General features: G+C 34.7%; 1 protein-coding gene across 2 annotated transcripts in view; it reads right to left on the minus strand.

Moving 5' to 3' along the window:
• Positions 1 to 20,778, minus strand: part of SPATA6 (spermatogenesis associated 6) — a 152,093-nt gene that overhangs the window by 37,858 nt on the left and 93,457 nt on the right. The window contains exon 11 of one of the 2 annotated variants that reach the window (XM_045799593.2): positions 16,656 to 16,707. In XM_045799593.2, coding sequence (XP_045655549.1) covers positions 16,656 to 16,707 — 52 coding nt within the window. Of the gene's footprint in view, positions 1 to 16,607; positions 16,708 to 20,778 lie in introns of both variants that reach the window. The other variant, XM_045799591.2, reaches the window with a different exon arrangement.

Here is a 20,778-nt window from a genome sequence, read left to right on the forward strand (position 1 = left end):
AACTGAGATACAAACCCAAATGGATGCCATAAAAATGAGGATGGACAAAGACAAATCAGTGATACAGAAGATAAATTATGGAAAATAACCTAAAAAGAAGAGGAAAACAAAGGTAATGGATCATAAAGGTAGACTTAGGGAACTCAGCGGCTTATTAAAATGGAAAAACATTCATATCATAGGAGTCCCAGAAGATGAAAATAGAGGAAAAGGGGCAGAAGGTTTATTTGAGCAAATTATTGCTGAAAATTCCCTAATCTGGGGAAGGATACAGGCATCAAAATCCAAGAAGCACAGAGAACCCCCATTAAATTCAACGAAAGCTGACCATTGCCAAGGCATATCATAGTCAAATTCACAAAATACACAGGCAACTAAAGAATCCTGAAAGCAGCAAGGGTAAAAAAGTCCTTAACCTACAAGGGAAGACATATTAGGTTTGCAGCAGATCCATCCACAGCAACTTGGCAGGCCAGAAGAGAGTGGCACAATATTTTCAATGTGCTGAATGGGAAAAATATGCAGCCAAGAATACTTTATCCAGCAAGGCTGTCATTCAGAATAGGAGCTAAACCAGCCCTGTAGAAATATTACAGGGGACTCCTTGAGTGGGGAAAAAAGACCAAAAGCAACAAAGACTAGAAAAGACCAGAGAACATCACCAGAAACACCTTCTCTATAGGTAATCTATATGCTGTCTATAAGAGACTCATTTTAGACCTCAAGACACCGCAGATTGAAAGTGAGGAGAAGGAGAACCATCTATCATGCTAATAGACATCAAAAGAAAGCTGGAGCAGCCATACTTATATCAGACAAACTAGATTTTAAAACAGAGTGTAACAAGAGATAAAGAAGGTCATTATATCATAATTAAGGGGTCTATTCATCAAGAAGATCTAAAAATTGTAAATATTTATGCTCCCAACTTGGGAGCACCCAAATATATAAATCAATTAATAATAAACATAAAGAAACTGATAATAATACAATAATAGTAGGGGACTTTAACAGCCCACTTACAGCAATGGACAGATCATCCAAGCAGAAAATCAACAGGAAACAATGGCCTTGAATGGCACACTGGACCAGATGGACTTAACAGATATATTCAGAGCATTTTACCCTAAAGCAGCAGAGTACACATTCTTTTCAGGTGCACATGGAACATTCTCCAAAATAGATCACATACAGGGTCAAAAATCAGCCCTCAACAAGTACAAAAAGATCAAGATCATACCATGGATATTTTCAGACCACAATACTATGAAACTTGAAGTCAACCACAAGAAAAAATTTGGAAGGACCACAAGTACATGGAGGTTAAAGAACAGCCTACTTAAGAATGAGTGGGTTAACCAGGAAGTTAAAGAAGAAATAAAAAAAAAATACATGGAAGCAAATAAAAACATGACAGTCTAAGACCTTTGGGATGCAGCAAAGGTGGTCCTAAGAGAGAAGTATATTGCAATACAGGCTTATCTCAGGAAGCAAGAAAAGTCTCAAATATATAACCTAACCTTATACCTAATGGAGCTAGAAAAGGAACAGCAAATAAAGCCTAAAGCCAGCAGAAGAGTGAAATAATAAAGATTAGACCAGAAATAAATGATATAGAAACAAACAAAAACCCAGTAGATCAATGAGGGGCGCCTGGGTGGCGCAGTCATTAAGCATCCGCCTTCGGCTCAGGGCGTGATCCGGTGTTCTGGGATCAAGCCCCACATCAGGCTCCTCCGCTGGGAGCCTGCTTCTTCCTCTCCCACTCCCCCTGCTTGTGTTCCCTCTCTCGCTGGCTGTCTCTCTCTGCCAAATAAATAAAATCTTTAAAAAAAAAAAAGAAGAGGTCAATGAAACTAAGAGCTGGTTCTTCAAAAGAATTAATAAAATTGATAAGCCCCTAGCCAGACTTAGCAAAAGAGAAAGGACCCAAATAAATAAAATCACAAATGAAAAAGGAGAGATCACAGCCAACACCACAGAAAATTATGAGACTACTTTGAAAAATTACATGCTAACAAACTGGGCAATCTGGAAGAAACAGATAAATTCCTAGAAACTTACAAACTACCAAAAGTGAAACAGGAAGAAATAGAAAATTTGAACAGACCCATAACCAGCAAAGAAATTGAATCAATAATCAAAAATCTCCCAACAAACAAAAGTCCTGGGCCAGATGGCTTCCCAGAGGAACTCTGAAACATTTAAAGAAGAGTTAATACCTATTCTTCTCCAACTGTTCGAAAAAATAGAAATGGTAGGAAAACTTCCAAACTCATTCTATGAGACCAGCATCACCTGGATTCCAAAACCAGACAAAGACCCCACTAAAAAGGAGGATCACAGGCCAACATCCCTGATGCAGACAGATGCAAAAATTCTCAATAAAATACTAGCAAATCAAATTCAACAGTACATTAAAAGAATTATTCACCACAATCAAGTGAGATTTATTCCTGGGCTGCAGGATTGGTTCAATATTCACAAGTCAATCAATGTGATACACCACATTAATAAAAGAACCATATGATCTTGTCAATAGATGCAGAAAAAGCATTTGACAAAATACAGCATCCATTCTTGATAAAAACCTTCAACCCAGTAGGTATAGAAGAAACATACCTCAACATCATAAAAGCCATATACGAAAGACCCACAGCTAATATCATTCACCATGGGGAAAAACTGAGAGCTTTTCCTCTATGGTCAGGAACAAGACAAGGATGTCCACTCACCATAGCTATTTAACATAGTCCAGGAAGTCTTAGTATCAGCAATCAGAAAGAAAAGAAATAAAAGGCATCCAAATCAGCAAGGAAGAAGTCGAACTTTCACTACTGGCAGACAACATGATACTCTATGTATGGTGACTAACATAATATAATAAAAAAATATTATTAAAAAAAAAGGAGGGCACATATTGCATGGTGCACTGGTTATTATATGCAAATAATGAATCATGGAACATTACATCAAAAACTAGAGATATACTGTATGGTGACTAACATAACATAATAAAAATTATTTTAAAAAAATCTTAAAAAAAACTCCACCAAAAAATTGCTAGAACTAATACATGAATTCAGCAAAATTGCAGGACATAAAATCAATGTGCAGAAATCTGTTGCACTTCTATACACCAATAATGAAGCAGTAGAAAAAAAAATCAAGAATCTATTCCATTTGCAATTGCACCAAAAACAGTAAGATTCCTAGGAATAAACCTAATTAAAGAGGTAAAAATACGTACTCTGAAAACCACAGAACACTTATGAAAGAAATTGAAAAGGACACAAAGAAATGGCAAAACATTTCATGCTCATGGACTCAAAGAACAAACATTGTTAAAATGTTGGTACTAACCAAAGCAATCTACACATTTAATGCAATCCCTATCAAAATACCAGCATTTTCCACAGAGCTAGAACAAACAATCCTAAAATTTGTACAGAACCACAAAAGACCCCAAATAGCCAAAGCAATCCTGAAAAAGAAAAACGAAACTGGAGGCATTACGATTCTGGCACAAAAACAGACATATTGTTCAGTGGAACAGAACAGAAAACCCAGAATTGGACCTGGACTATATGGTCAACTAATCTTCAACAAAGCAGGAAAGATATCCCATGGAAAAAAGACAGTCTCTTCAACAAATGGTGTTGGGAAAACTGGACAGCAACATGCAGAAGAATGAAACTGGACCACTTTCTTACACCATACACAAAAGTAAATTCAAAATTGACGAAAGACCTAAATGTGAGATTCCTAAAGAAATCCATCAAAATCCTGGAGGAGAACACAGGCAGAAACCTCTTTGACCTCAGCTGTATCAGCTTCTTACTAGACATGTTTCCAGAGGCAAGGGAAACAAAAGCAAAAATGAACATCAAGGGGCGTCTGGGTGGCGCAGTCGTTAAGCATCTGCCTTCGGTCAGGGTGTGATCCCAGCGTTCTGGGATGGAGCCCCACATCAGGCTCCTCCACCAGGAGCCTGCCTTCCTCCTCTCCCACTCCCCCTGCTTGTGTTCCCTCTCTCACTGGCTGTTTCTGTCAAATAAATAAAATAAAATCTTTAAAAAAAAAATGAACATCAAGATGAAAAGCTTCCACACAGCAAAGGAAACATACAACAAAACTAAAAGGCAGCCTATGGAATGGAAGAAGATATTTGCAAACAACATATCTGATAAATGTTTAGTATCCAAAATCTATAAATAACTTATAAAACTCAACACCCCAACAAATAATCCAGTTAAGAAATGGGCATGGGACACAAAGAGACACTTTTCTAAAGAAGACATCCAGATGGCTAACAGACACATGAAAATATGCTCAACATCACTCATCATCAGGGAAATACAAATCAAAACCACAATGAGATACCACCTCACACCTGTCAGAATATTCAAAATTAACAACACAAGAAACAACAGGTGTTGGTGAGGATGGGGAGAAAGGGGAACCCTCTTGCACTGTTGGTGGAAGGCAAACTGGCGCAGCCACTTTGGAGAGCAATATGGAGGGTCTTCAAAAAGTTAAAAATAGAACTACCCTATGATCCAGCAATTGCACTACTAGGTATTTATGCAAAGGATACAAAAATACCGATTCAAAGGAGTACATGCATCCTGATGTTTATAGCAGCATTATCAAGAATAGTCAAACTATGGAGCAAGTCCAAATGTCCATTGACAGATGAATGGCTAAAGAAGATGTGGGGTGTGTATACACACACACACACACACACACACACACACACACACACACACACGTATAAATGGAATATTACTCAGCTAGAAAAAAGAATGAAATCTTGCCATTTGCAACAACATGGATGGAGCTAGAGTGTATTGTTCTAAGTGAAATAAGTCAGTCAGAGAAAGACAAATACCCTACGATCTCACTTATATGTGGAATTTATGAAAGAAAACAGATTAACATATGGGAAGGGGAGACAAAAAGGAGAGAGGGAAACAAACCATAAGAGACTCTCAATGATAAAGAACAAACTGAGGGTTGATGGGGGGAGGTGAATGGGGGATGGGCTAGATGGGGTGATGGGTATTAAGGAGGGCACTTGTTCTAATGAGCACTGGGTGTTGAGTGTAAGTGATGAATCACTGATTTCTACTCCAGAAAAAGTATTGTACTTTATGTTAACTAAGTAAAATTTAAATTAAAAAAGAAATAAGAGAAAATATTCACAAAATAATGAAAGACACATGACATAGATTGGAAAAAAAAATCAATCCGGAAAAATCAACACATGATGTATTCTGGTATTATTGCTAAACTTTAAAAATGAAGGGGAAACACACACACACACACACACACAAATTGGATTTCCAGGCTAAAAGAGCAAGTGACTCACAAAGGAAAGAAAATTGGATTTTAAGCAGATTTTGATAGCAACATTCTGTGTCAAAACCAAGTAACATATTTAAAATAAAGAAAATGTAAGCCAAGGATTTTTATATCCAGCCAAAGTAACTTTCAGGCATAAAGACTACAGACAACATATCATGTTGAGAATGATTTGGGAATATTTGTCCCATGAGCCTCCTTAGGAATCTACTAGAGAAAGAGCTTCAGACAACTGAAATGATTAGAGAAGACACTGACATAAAATAGCAATCATTAAGTATTTATATGTAGAACTTTAAATGAAGAATATAAAGGAGAACATACAGTATTATAGTATATAATGGGATATGCTCTGAAAATGTAGATGAGCACAGTTATGAAAAAGTGGAAAGGAGAAAAAATCCTTTTCTTCAGTAATTGTATCTTCAATGGTAGTTTGCTACTTTTATTCTGAGATCATTTTGCTAACAAAGCAAATGAGGACTTGGATTATATTCTAATTTTATCACCTTGAATGCATCTGCATTCATTACTCCTGGATTCCAGGATAAAGTCTACAGAACTTAGCCTGGTTTTCCATGATCTGGCCCAACAAAGACCTTCTGCTTTACCTGGATTATTTCCACAAGGAATTCTACCTGAAAACATGCATTTCTGTACAGGATAGGCTGATAGGATTAAGTTACATTTACTCTTATTTCTGCTATTTAAAGCATCTAGGCAAAAAAAACAAAAAACAAAAAACAAAAAACAAAAAAAAAAAACCCAAACAAACCAAAAAACCATCTAGGCTTTGGAATTGCTACATAGAGCAAGCAAGCAAGAGAGAATATGAAATAATCAGGTATCATGTGCCTGCTGATGAAAGAAAAAGCATGACTCAACCTTTCTGTTTATATTTAAGAAGTGTTTTGAAATAACCATATATTGGCATTTTTACTCAACATGACAATCATTGTGTTCAATTATGATGTTTATTCTGTTTATTTAATGTACCTAACTGATATGGTTGGGTATAAATTTACTGTTTTCTATTTATCCTGCCTATTATATTCTGTGTTTCCTTCTATTTCCTTATTTCTGCCAGAAGGCACCGGAGTCTGGGATTTAGACATAACAGCATAAGGACTGGGGTCTTTGTTGAAGTGATCTTACATTTTCTTTAATAAATGTGAAAATCATTTGCTCCCTTTTCACCTGGATTTTATTTTCAGCTGAATCTTTCTTGATCATTGACTTTCATTAGCTTGTTTGAAATGGGTTTTCATTTTTTAATGATTATCAAACTTTCAACATATTATGTTTTATTCTCCTCTGTAGTAGTCAAATGTTTAATGATTCATAAAGGACTTTTTCACTATCCCAGAAGAGGTTGATATTTAAATAAAATCTTTGTGAAGTAAAAAAAAAAATTTTTTTTTTTTTTACTTTGTAGAATTCTTCGTGAAGTAAAAAAGTAAATTTTAAAAACCCTGGTGTTTATATTTAAGATGATATATCTTTGTCTATGAGTATCCTTCAAAGAGGACCAACCTGTACTTTGATCTGACCTGTGTCCAGAGAGTGTGTTTGAGTGTGCAGATAACAATGTCTATCTCTTGTATGTTAGTGTTTACTGATGGATCTTATGTTTGCATGTTTTCACATGTTTATGTTTGGGCATTTATATTATCTAACTTAAGTGTATCAGATTGTACTTTGTGTGTTTATTTCTGTAGAGCTTAGAGGTTAAGATCAAAGAGTGAGGAGGGCACGTGATGTGAGTATATGACCACTGGGTGTTATACACAACTCTTGAATTATTGAACGCTACACTACATCTGAAACTAATGATGTACTATATGTTGGCTAATTGAATGTAAATTAAAAAAAAACAATAAAAACAAGCTAAAATTAAAAGGAAAGTCTTAATCTAGATTCAAATCTTTGCTCCAATCATCATAAATAGCTACATGACCTTATACAAACCACTTAGCTTTTCTGAGCCTCAGTTCATCTTTAAAACAGTACTCCTTAATAGTAATTACTTTATAAGATTATTGCAGTGATAAATGGAGTAACAGATACACCATGCCTGGGATATAGTGAACATTTAATATAGTTATTATTTCTATGTAATCAATTTGTTTTTCTCTGGAAAAACAATGACATTACTTATTTACATTTTTTGTTCTTATACTTAATCATATACTGTGCCACACAGTTTTTTTTAAATTTTATATTTATTTATTGGTTTATTAAATAATCATTGGACTATATAAGTTCTTTATGGGCAGGAAATTTGATTCTATGAAACGATCTCCAGTGCTGTGCATAGTGCCAGATACAGAGCATGCAGATATTTGGTGGAGAATGCTCAGCATATATGAATTAACATAGGCAGGAAAATATGACTAATTTTAATAGCCTGTGTCCAGGCTTCTCTTAGCGTAAACCAATTAAGATACTGAGATTAGTGACCAGTTTAAGCCAACTGCATTCGTGTGTGTGTGTGTGTGTGTGTGTGTGTGTGTGTGTGTGTAGTTTGTTTCTGTTTAAAGGCACAAGGAAGCTACCTAGACAGTAGTACAAGTGGCCAACATTTCTGGGAGAAGAGGTGAACTAAAGGTCTGCAACTGGTGTTTTCCCGGGGGCATTTGTGTGTTGAGCGTAGAACAAAATGTTGGGAATCTACGCTTTGTTCAACCACAGGTCTACTGCAGGAAGACAAAGAAATCGGCAGGGTTTTGGCAGTCTTACTGAGCTAGATGTACAAAATTAAAAACCTAAGAGGCCAAAATCCAATGAGACATGATGGGTGCAAAACTGAGCTAGCTGTTCCCTCAAGATACTTGCAGAATGTCTGAATCAGTGCAGGGTGAAGGGACAAAAAGCTAAGCAGAAAATATTTGAAAACCAAAAGGGATTTTCTGCTGTCTTGACTAAGAAGGATCATACATAGTACCCTATGGGAGGGAAAAAGCCTATAATCGCACCAGCTCTCAGTTAAAAGCCCAAAGAGCTGAAATTAAGAACTTAGAACAGTTGACCTTGAACACGGGTTTGAGCTGAGCAGGTCCACTTACAATGCAGATTTTTTCATAGCACTATAAATATATTTTCTCTCCCTTATGATTTTCTTAATAATATTTTCTTTTCTCTAGCTTACTTTAAGAATATAGTATATAATACACAAAATATGTGTTAATCAACGGTTTTATGTTATTGGTTATGCTTCTGGTCAAGAGTAGGCTATTAGTAGTTAAGTTTTTGGAGGGGTCAAAAGTTATATGCAGATTTCCGACTGTGCAAGGGGGGTGTGGAGCGTCTAACCTCTGTATTGTTCAAGGCTCAACAGTAGTTAAACTTTTTATTTTTGAATATTTAGATTTACAAAACAGTTGCCAAGATAAGAGAGTTCTTGTACACAGGAACTTCACCCTTCACCCAGTTCTCAATGTTAACATCTTATATAGCAACAGTTCAATGTGCAAAACAAAGAAATTAACATTAGTACAGTAATTATCTACATTGCATACTTTACTTGATTGCACCAGTTTTTCCAGTAATGCACTTCTATTCTAGGATCCAATACAGGATACCATGCTGCTTTTAGATCATTTCTCCTTAGTGTCCTCCAATCTGTCCTTCCTTGTTTCTTATGACCTTGACAGTTTGGAAGAATACTAGGTCAGGTATTTTGTAGAAAGTTTCTCAATCTGATTTTGTCTGATATTTTTTCATGTTTAGACTAGGGTTATGGGCCCTGGGGAACAATGCCACAGAGCAGTACCCTTCATATCACCTGAGATCAAGGAATACAGGATGTCAGCATGAATTATCATTAGTGATGTTAACCTTGTATACATGATGTAAAGGTGGTGTTTGCCAGATTTCTCCAAGTTACAATTTCTCTTTTGCATTCTCTATTCATCAGAAACAAATCACTAAGTCTAGCCCACACTCAAGGGAAGAAGAATTAAGTTGTACCTCATGGAAGGGGCAATATCCACAATTATTATTTACAATTCTTCTGTAAGAAAGATGTGTCCATTCTCATCCTTAGTCATTCATTGTTTCACTTATATCAATATGTACTTATGGATTTTATTTTATTCTTTGGGTTATAATCCAAATATTGCTATTTATTTTGTTGCTCAAATTATTCCAGCAATGGCCACTGGGACTTCAGATTGGCTCCTGTGTTCTTTTGATATGACCCTGTTCTCCTCATTCCCCCCTCTTTTTTTTTTTTTTTAAGAGCAATTCTTCACTTTCCATACTACAAGATAGTCCATCCTAATCTGTGTTTTCCTGCCCCAGCCCCACAGAATCAGCTACTGCTCCAAGAGTCCTGGTAACTTTTACTGAATATAGGTATTTAGAAACCAAGATCTGGGAGCTGGGTGTGCTCATTGCTGTTGGGTTGTCACTCCTTTTAGGCCCTTTTGGAGGACAAAAGTAGGAAATATGGATGTGTACGAACCCAAATACACTCATATCTATATTTGAGTCAGTCTAGCTGTATATATATGAAAATAAACATGAATTAAACTTATTTTAGACACTGTCCTAACATCATAGGGTTTACCTTCTTTGTCACTTCTTTTCTGACAATGAAAAACCTGGTTGTCTTTATCTATGATTTCTTTACTTATTTGTTCAACTCTCATATGAATGTAAAGTATTTTCAGAATTGCTAATCTATACCCCTGTATGAAACACACTTAACTACTAGAACAGGGGTTGGCAAACTTCAACTCCCAGAGTAATTCTGACCCTCTGGCTGTTTTGGTGAGCCCTGAGAGGTAAAAGTAATTTTTATCTTTTTACATTTAAAAGACAGGAGGAAAAGGTTTCATGAAAATCACATGAAATTCACATTTTAGTGCATATGGATAAAGTTTTATTGGAATACAGACATACTCATCTGTTTACCAATTGTCTATGTCTGCTTTAGTGCTATAAGAGCAGAGCTGAGTAGTGTGACAGGGACCTTATGGCACAAAAAATATTTACTCTCTGGCTCTTTGCAGAAAATGTTTGCAAATTCCTGCAAAAGAATATAGTGATTTAATCGTTCTTTTCGTCTTTAGTCTCGCAGTATCTAGCCAAAACACTATACTTCAAAGTTACTTAGGTAAGCTAATTTAAAGCTATATCTTGTATTTTCAGTACTTTTACATTCATTTGCTATGATCTGCATTAAATCCTCAGAAGCCCAAATATCACACTTGATATTTTTTTCTTTTATTTTTCATTCAGTAAAGTTCTCTCTTTCTGATGTACACTTCTGATAGTTTTGACAAATGCATAAAGTCACATATCAACAACTTCAGTACCAAACAGCTCCAACACCCTAAAAATCTCCCTGTGAGACTGGTTTCTCTGTAGTCAACCTCTTCCGCCTCCCCTATACTTTGCTATTTCAACGATGTATGTAAATAAAATCATACAACATGTAGCTTTGGAGCTTTAGCTTCTTTCATTTCATAAGCTGAATTTAAGACTAACCATGTTGTTGTATGAATTTATAGCTCACTTTTTAAAAAAAGATTTTTTTATTATTTTAGGGAGGTGGAGGGGCAAATGGAGAGGGAGATAGAGAATCTCAATCAGATTCCCCATTGAGCACGGAGCCTGTTGCAGGGTTTGATCCCATGATACTGACATCATGACCTGAACCAAAATCAAGAGTTGGATGCTTAACTGACAGCCACCCAGTGCCCCTATAGCTCACTCTTTTTATTGCTGAGTTATAGTCCATTGAATGGCTATACCACAGTTTGTTCACCATTTGCCTTTGAAGAGTATATTGGTTGCTTCTAATTTGGGGCATTTATGAATAAACTTACTATAAACATTCATATACAGGTTTTTGTGTGCACACAAATTTTCAATTCATTTGGGTAAATACCTAAGAGTAGGATTGCTGGGTTGCATGATAAGTATATTTAACCTTATACAAAACTGCCAAGCTGTTTTGTGGCTGTACCACTGGGCATTCCCACCAACACTGAATGAGAATTTCTATTGCTCCATATCCTTGACAGCATTTACTAGTATAAGTTTTTTGGGGGTTTTGTTTCTGTTTAACAATTTTAATAGGTAGCGGTGGTATTTCATTGCAGTTTTAATTCTCATTTCTATAATGATTATTAAGCAACTTTTCATGTTTATCTGATGAAATGTCTGTTCAGATATATTGCCCATTTTTAATTGGGTACTTTATTTTCTTATTATTGAGTTTGAAGAGGATTTTTTAAAAATTCTAGATACAAATCCTTCATCATATATGTGATTTATAAATATTTTCATCCAGACTATGACTTGTCATTCTATTCTCTTAACATTGTCTTTCACAGACCAAAAGTTTTTAATTTTAATGAAGTTCAATTTATCAATTTTTTTATGGATCATGTGTTTTGTGTTATATCTTAAAAGTAATTTACAAATATCAATTAAATAGATTCTCTACTATGTTTTAGGTCTAAGATCTATTTTTAAATGTGCATTTTTAAAAACCCAGAACCATGCATTGAAAAGACAACAAATTGCAAAGTCTCTGTTTAATTGACTTTGAACTTTTGTCAAAACTCAGTTGACAGTATTGATGTGGGCCTATCTCTGGGGTATTTATTCTATTCCTTTGACATATGTGTCTATTGTTTGGTCAATGACACACTGTCTTCATTGTTGTGCTTTATAGTAAGTCTTAAAATTAGGTAGTGGCTCCTCCAACTTTGTTCTTTTTCAGAATTGTTTTTGGTTTTTCAATTTCTTTTGCCCCTTCCATATACATTTTAGAATCAGCTTGTCAATTCTCTATTAAAAAGTTTGATAGGGTTGTAATTTTGATTGCACTGAATCTAGAGATCAAATTGAGGAAAACTGACATCTTCGTATTGAGTCCTCCAATCAGTGAACATGGTGTATTTCTTCATTTAGTTCTATCTTCTTTGATTGCTTTCAACAGCGTTTTGTAGTTCTCAGAATGCAAATGCTGCACATATTTTGTTAGGATTATGCCTAAGGACTTCAATTTCTGGTGCTATTGTAAATGGTATGGATTTCCTAATTGAAAATTCCAACTATTCACTTCAGATATATAGCAAAAAATGGACTTTCTTCATATTTTGTGACCTTGTTAAAACCTCACTAATTAGTTCTGGGAGCTTTTCTGGAGATCCCGTGGAATTTTCTGCAAAATCATATCCTCTGCAAATATAAGGTTTTTTTTTTTTTCTTATTTTCCAACCTGTATCCCTTTTATTTCTTTTTCTTATCTTCCTGCATTGTCTAAGACTCCCAGTATGTTGTTAAAGGAATGTTAAGAGAGGGCATCCTGGTTTCTGAATTTAGGGGAAAATATTCAGTCTTTCACCATTAAGTATAATGTGTTAGCTTAGGTTTTCAAAGATGCTCTTCATCAGGTTGATAAAGTTCCCTTCTACCTCAACTTTACTAAGAATGTTTATCAAGAATAGAGTTGGATTTTGGTAGGTACTTGTTCTGTGCTTATTGAAATGACATACAGAAGAAATATGCTTTTTCTCATTTAACCTATCAATAAGATGAATTTATATTACATTTCTAGAATGAGACCACTTGATTATGATATATTTTCATTTTTATATACTGCTGGATTTGATTTGCTAGTATGTTGCTGAGGATTTCTGCGTAAATGTTCATGAGGGATTTTTGTCTGTATATTTTTCTTTTCTTATAATGTCATTGTCTGGTTTTGATGTTAGGGAAAATGCTGATCTCATAAGATGATTTAGGAAGTTTTCCTTCTACTTTCTGTCTGGTAAGACTGGCATTAGGTTTTTCTTAAAGGTTTGGTAGAATTCACCAGAGAAACCATCTGGGCCTGGTTCTTTATTTATGTAAGATTCTTAACTGCAAATTCAATTTCTTTAATAGATAGACAACTATTCAGATTATCGACTTCTTCCTAAGTTACTTTTGGTACTTTATGTCCTTCAAAAAATTCTTGAAAGTTACGTCTTTCATTAAGTTTCAAATAGTTTTACCATCAATGTAAACACAGAAGACAGGATTAGCAAACTAGAGGACATTTTTAATTAAAGTATCCAAATTAGAGAGAGAGAGAGAGAGAAAAGAATTAAAAATATCAAAATAAGCATAAGATACATGAGAGTCTAAAAATCTAAAAAATCTTATGCAAGTCTAAAAATCTAATGTAAGTATAATTGGGAGATTCAGAAAAACAGATAATGGGACATAAGCACTGTTTAAAGAAAGAATGGCTGCAGGTTTTCCAAAACTGATGGAAAATATCAACCTACATATTTAGGAAGCTCTGAAAACTTAACATAGAATCAATCCACAAATACCACATCTAGGTATATAATAGTAAAATTACTAAACACAAAGTTGAGTAGTAAATCTTAAATGCAACAGAGTGGGGAAAAAATCCCCACATTACTTCAAAGGTGTAATAGCTTACTTTTCAAGACACAAAAAAAGCCAGAAGACAATGGAATAGCTTCTTTAAAATACCAAAGAAAATAACTACCAATCTAGAATTTTATATCCAATAAAACCATCCTACATAAAATTAAAACCAAGATGTTTTCAAACAGAATCAGAATTTACAGCAAGGAGAATGTCAAAAAAGAAGTATGAAGGGAAGAAGGAACGTGATTCTAGAATCTATATAGGAACATGGAATTGCAGGGAAGAAGGAAGAATAATAGGATAAATAAGTGGCTAACATGAATAAACATTACTATATAAATAAAACTAATTTCTTGCGAGTTTTATGTATGTAGAATTAAAATTCATGACAAAAATGTGCAAAAAAGGGGACAGGTTAAAAAGGGTTAAATTTTGAGGGCCCCATTATTGTTAGGGAGGTCAATGAAGAAATAATGTCACGCATGCATGTTGAAATCTGTAGAGCAACCAATAATAGAAGAGTTAAAAATGAAGAGCAAATTAATAAAAAGGAAAGTGAATTATAAAAAGTACTTACTAATCCAAACCTAAGCAGCATCAATCTACATAAAAATTCTAGGCTTTAATTCTTCAAAAAAAAAAAAAAACCTCATGCTACTCACAAGATATGCACTTTAAATATAACGATAAAAAGAAAAAAAAATGGAAAAATACATACCATGCATAGAGTAGCCAAAAGAAAAGCCATTGTAACTGTACAAATATCAGATAAAACATACTGTCAAGCAAGGAATATTGCTAGAGATGAAGAGATGAACATTGCTTCACAATAAAAGGTTCATATCACAGTCTGAAATCTGTATCCCACCAATGACATAGCTTCAAAATACCTAAAATTAACAAAACTAGAAAGAAATCTTGAGGCTTAAAGCTTTCTTGGGACTTGATATCTATCTATCATGATACAGAAAAAATAACTTTAATCAGATCATATATTTAAATGGGTAAAAAACAAAAAGCCTTTAGAGGAAAACATAGGAGAAAGTCGTGAAGTACACAAAATTTCTAAAAATGTTAATCAACAACAAAAAACCATAATGAATTGAATTCATTAGGATTAAGAATTTCTTTTCATCAAAGATGTCATTAAGAGAATAAAAAGGCAAAGCACAGAGTGAGGAAAGACAATTATAAAACATACACCTAAAAATTCATATAAGGATCTATATGGAACTCTCAACAAAAAAAACCAAAAGGAGACAATTCAGCACAAAAATTGACAAATGACTTCAACAAGCGCTCACAAAAGAGAATATCCAATGGCCAGGAAGTATACTCATTCATCATCAGGAAATAGCAGATTGAAACCATCATATGATAAACTACTTCTTACTTACCAAAAGGCCAAAATGAAGACTCACGCAGGCACATGCGCGCGCACGCACACACACGCGCCAATCAAGTAGCAGTAAGGATGTGGAGCAACTATAACTGCCACACACAGGTAGTTAAAATCACCCGAAAAATTCTTTGACAGCACCTTCTAAAGCTGAATGTACACATCCCCTATGACTGGGCAACTCCAAATAGGAAGGGTACATACATACCCCAATAAGAACACAATGATACCCAAAGTATGCATAAAATGCTGTAGCAGCTCTGTAATAGCCCAAACCAGAAACGACCCAAATGTCCATCAACAGAGGAACGAATAACAGTAGTATCTGCATATAATAAAACACCATGCAGCAGCAAAAGGGAAGAACTATTGCTAAATATAATAAGATGTCCGCAGTACAAAGAAGTCTGAATTGTAAAGTCAGAGTGAAACAGGTCAGAGAAAAAAGGAGATACTGTAGGATGTCATTTATATAAAGATTAAAACACACAATCCTAACTTGCTATTAGAAGTCAGGATAATGTTTACCCTTGGAGTGGCAGTAGCTGAGAGGAAAGAGAAGCTTCTGCAGAGCTGATAATATTTTATTGCTTGATTTGATAGCTAGTTTACACAGGAGTATGCTGATTTTATTATAATTCATAAAGTTGTTATTTATGATTTGTGCCTTTTCCAAATGTATATTTACTTTGAAAACAAGCTTAATTTAAAAACAATATGGATATAGAAACTTAAAACTGTACAAACTGATGGAATGTCACATAATCCAGTTATATCGTCAGGACCAAGCCAAGTACCCAACATGACGCTCATGATAAATGACTGTTTTTTAAACTACTGAATGAAACAAGCAAACAAAAAAAAATCAAACACAGAAAGAATACACTGTAATTATTCCCCAGCTGTCCTTCATATATATGTTTGTCTTACCTCAGAAAATATTCTCATATTAATGTTCTCAATTCTAAACCCAGTAAACCTGAACTGCTCTTTTCCTCTTTTAAATATTTAATTAACATAAAAATCGGCTGGGAAGCTGCTTCAAAATAATTATTTCCCACTCCACCTCCCCTCATTCTACCATTTAGAATAAAATCTCTTTGCAGGAAATGGACTTGTTTTATTCTGGGCCACAAAAACAAGAGCCTCCACACTTTGAAGGCTATGAAATAATTATCATAAAGTCACTACTAACTGACTATGAGATAATTATTAGTAACATTGTTTAGAGTTCAGATGATGTCAAACATTCTGCATAACGACTCAGGTCAAGCAGGAAGATAGACATATTGCCTTTAGCAAAACCACTGACTTCCATCGAATGGAGGTTGTATCTTTTTGCTTCTCTTTCCAGTGATTAACTATTACAAGCTTTAAGCATCTTCAGTGGTTTTCTTGCCCAATTAGAAAAGGCCTTCAAGAGAAAATTTTAGAAACTAACATATAAATGTCTTTGATGAGCCTGATGTGATTTCAAGACATTTTTTACCCGGTCATGGATCTCATCGCAGTTTGAAGGTGAACACCAATCAGAATGGAATCTGTGGGCATAAAAAAACAAAGGTGACTTGTAGCCAGAGGGAGAGAAAAATAAATCTTTCCAAATGCCAGACACAGAAAATCATTTTTTTCCTTATCCCTGTGTGATAACATAGAAAGATTAAAAGAGCATATTTTCTTCATTGACCAAGGATGAGAGGCAAATGTATAGTCAGGCACTGATTCTCCGCAGAAGTATTAGGTCTTCATAATATGTGCAATAAGTAGTCTTAATAAAGTTTGACGTGAATTAGGGACAGCATATTTATACATCTGACCATTTTAACAATTTCCTTACATAAGTCTTTAGAGCTTTATCTAAATATACAGATGTTCAGATTAGAACAACAATTCCGTGTATAGTGCCTTTAAAATTAGTTCTTATTTTCCAGTAATTTAATCGCACTCTCTTAAATTATGTGGGAGAAATTCCTTTTGTATACAGAAAAAGAAAACTAATTTATGAAATGAAGCAAAATGTTTAAACAGATGAAAATATTATTTAGAATCCAATCATATTCTTACTCCCTCCGAACATAGAGGAACATAAAAATTGAATGATCCCCTCTCGGCATAGATATCACTCCGCTAGTCTATCCTGTAAGTGTGTGTGTGTTTTAAATGAATATTGAAAAATAGGAAAGGAAAATGTAACTTTTATTAAAATAGGAGTTTTGGAATTACAGAAAAATTAAAGCAACCATTCTTGTTTCTTACACCATTCCCAAACTCAAAACTGGCATTAGTATAACTAAGCTACTTTATTTACCTTATACAAGTAATAATGAAAATCTCCAGGTCTACCTGATTATAATTCATCCGTATCAAGTGTTACTGATAATTTTCATAAAGGAATGGGTACGAAAACGCTAACTGCTTACTCTTTGCCTTTTTTTCCTCCCAGCTTGTTCTTGCAAAGTTATAATTTTTATTTATAGTTATACAAAGTATAAACTATTAAGCAGGAAAAATGATTTACATAATGTTTCAAAGAATGCAAACAATAATGGATGATCAACTATATGGAAATTTTAATATTCTACATTTGTAAAAGGAAGTGTTACTGCATCTACACAAATATATTGTCCTATTTTGTTATTTGCTACATACGTAACCCATCTTGAAAACCTGAGATCCAAACATGCAGTTCCAAGAGGATCTCTTCAGTGTACTATGAGGGGATCCACTAGTCTGTGCTGTGGTATAAGAAATGATTGCCTACCAATCTTAAACTTCATTTACAAAATACAAAACTGTAAGCATGATTAAAAGGAGTATCAGCTCCTTTTTAATTAGATTTGCTAGTATTTCTTAGTCTGATTTTAGTAATAACTCTACAGCCTAATACAAATGATAAGTCATAATATTAATATTTATACTTGGAGGAGAAAACTATTTCCGAAATGTAACACTTATAATAAAAATTGCAACCATTTTATGTGTGTTAACTCTATTGGAGATATTTTTTTAAATGGGCTTAAAGCAAAAAGCACCTTCACTATAAATAAATTCATTTGCTCACAGTCACTAATAGAGTTTCTGAAAGTCTGTTTATTCACATACGTGATTAAGGAGTCAACATTTTACACTAATCTCAGAAGAAAACTTATCTCATCTTAATGAATATTTACCCAGATAAATTCCTGTAGCTGTATATTCTGTTATACTCCTAATTTTGCTGGGGACATATAATCTACATTTACATCAGTTTAAATTGTTTACTGATTCCACCGGATTTTATAAACACCCTGTACGTATACTGCTCAGTAACCTAAAAAGCCATATCAGAGAATGGCTTCTATTTAAACGTGTGGTACTGTGTGCTGAAAAGGATGAAACGTTTTTGTCCCTAGTAATGTGTCCTATAGACATTTTGTTTTCATTTATAACTAAATCTAAATCTTCTTTAGAACATACACTCAAAATAGAGGTGTTCTACCTTAGTGAAAGTAAAAAAGTTTATCTATCCCTAAGGACTACACTAATAAAAGTTTATTACTTTATTTAAATGAATTTAAAACTAAAATGTCATTATTTGCTTTTATTTTAAAAGCACCTCAACCTTCCTCAAGTGATAGGTGAAATGGGTCATGTTTAATATTAGAGCTACTCATTTCCTTCTAGAAAAGAACTTACTACATCTACTACCAAGCATCAGAATAAATGTGTAAATGCCACTCACTACTAGAAGGCCATCACCTGCACTGGAATATGAAAAAGGGACGGCTGACTTTAGCTGACCTCAGTGAAGCATTTTTGAGTATAGCCTCAATGAAGAATTTATCAACTTGGGAAGGCAGGCTTCAAAATCTGGGACAAAATTACAGACAAGGGTAAAGTAACATGGGACTAAAATTCATATTGTACTACAGTGGTAGACAACTAGAGAACTGTGCAAAAACATATGAAAAGTCAGAAAAATAAAGTGATGTTTATACAGAGATACAGGTATAAATTTCCTGAAAAGCTACAGAGATGGCAAAGAACCGAATGAATAAAACCACAAGTGCTTGATTCTAAAAGTAAGGAAAAAGAGAGTAGCACTGACTACCCATCTAACATCTGAGCAGACACGGAAATTAAGAAAGTCCCCTGAAAACTGAGACACAAGTTACCAGACTTCAGCAGGAAAATCTCTTCAAAAGTTCCTCTTGAACTTAAAAGCCTACAGAAACATAGATATGTATCTCTCTCTGTAAATAGAGAGAGACTTCTTTAAATCCATCTGTCCATCTATCCATGAACTCCATGAGCCCTCAGGCAGGATTCTAGTGGCCTAGAAGCAACATTAATCAAAATTCCCCATTTCAGGATTAGGGTCTCCAGCAGACCTCCATACATCCATTTGAATGCTTACAGGGCTAATGAGGAAACAGACAAATCCATCTGTTCAGAATAGAGATGTTTTATTTTTATTTTTTTATTATTCAGCCTTTATTTTTTTATAATATTTTTTATATTATGTTAGTCACCATACAATACATCCCTGGTTTTTTATGTAAATTTCGATGATTCATTAGTTGCATATAACACCCAGTGCACCATGCAATACGTGCCCTCCTTACTACCCATCACTGGTCCATCCCATTCCCCCACCCCCCTCCCCTCTGAAGCCCTCAGTTTGTTTCTCATAGTCCATAGTCTCTCATGCTTCATTCCCCCTTCTGATTACCCCCTCTTTTTTTATCCTTCTTCTCCTACTGATCTTCCTAGTTCTTATGTTCCATAGATGAGAGAAACCGTATGATAATTGTCTTTCTCGGCTTGACTTATTTCATTTAGCATTATCTCCTCCAGTGCCATCCATGTTGCAGCAAATGTTGAGAATTCGTTCTTTCTGATAGCTGAGTAATATTCCATTGTATATATGGACCACATCTTCTTAATCCAGTCATCTGTTGAAGGGCATCTCAGCTCCTTCCACGATTTAGCTATTGTGGACAATGCTGCTATGAACATTGGGGTGCATATGGCCCTTCTCCACTGCGTCTGTATCTTTGGGGTAAATACCCAGTAGTGCAATGGCTGGATCATAGGGTAGCTCAATTTTTAACGTTTTAGGGGACCTCCACACTGTTCTCCAGAGTGGCTGTACCAACTTGCATTCCCACCAACAGTGTAGGAGGGATCCCCTTTCTCCACTTCCTCTCCAACAATTGTTCTTTCTTGCCTTGCCAATTTTTTCCATTCTAACTGGTGTAAGGTGATATCTTAGTGTGGTTTTGATTTGAATTTCCCTGATGGCTAATGATTTTGAACATTTTTTCATGTGTCTGTCGGCCATTTGTATGTCTTCATTGGAAAAGTGTCTGTTCATATCTTTTGCCCATTTTATGATTTGTTTATTTGTTCTCATGTATTGAGTTTGAGAAGTTCTTTGTAGATCCTGGATACCAGTCTTTTATCTGTAGTATCATTTGCAAATATATTCTCCCATTCCGTGGGCTGCCTCTTAGTTTTTTTGACTGTTTCCTTGGCTGTGCAGAAGCTTTTTATTTTGATGAAGTCCCACAAGTTCATCTTTTGTTTCTCTTGCCTTTGGAGATGTCATGAAAAAGGTTGCTGTGGCCAAT

Source organism: Ursus americanus, chromosome 12 (assembly GCF_024610735.1).
Source record: "Ursus americanus isolate L20-20 chromosome 12, mUrsAme1.1.p, whole genome shotgun sequence".
NCBI classification, from domain to species: domain Eukaryota; kingdom Metazoa; phylum Chordata; class Mammalia; order Carnivora; family Ursidae; genus Ursus; species Ursus americanus.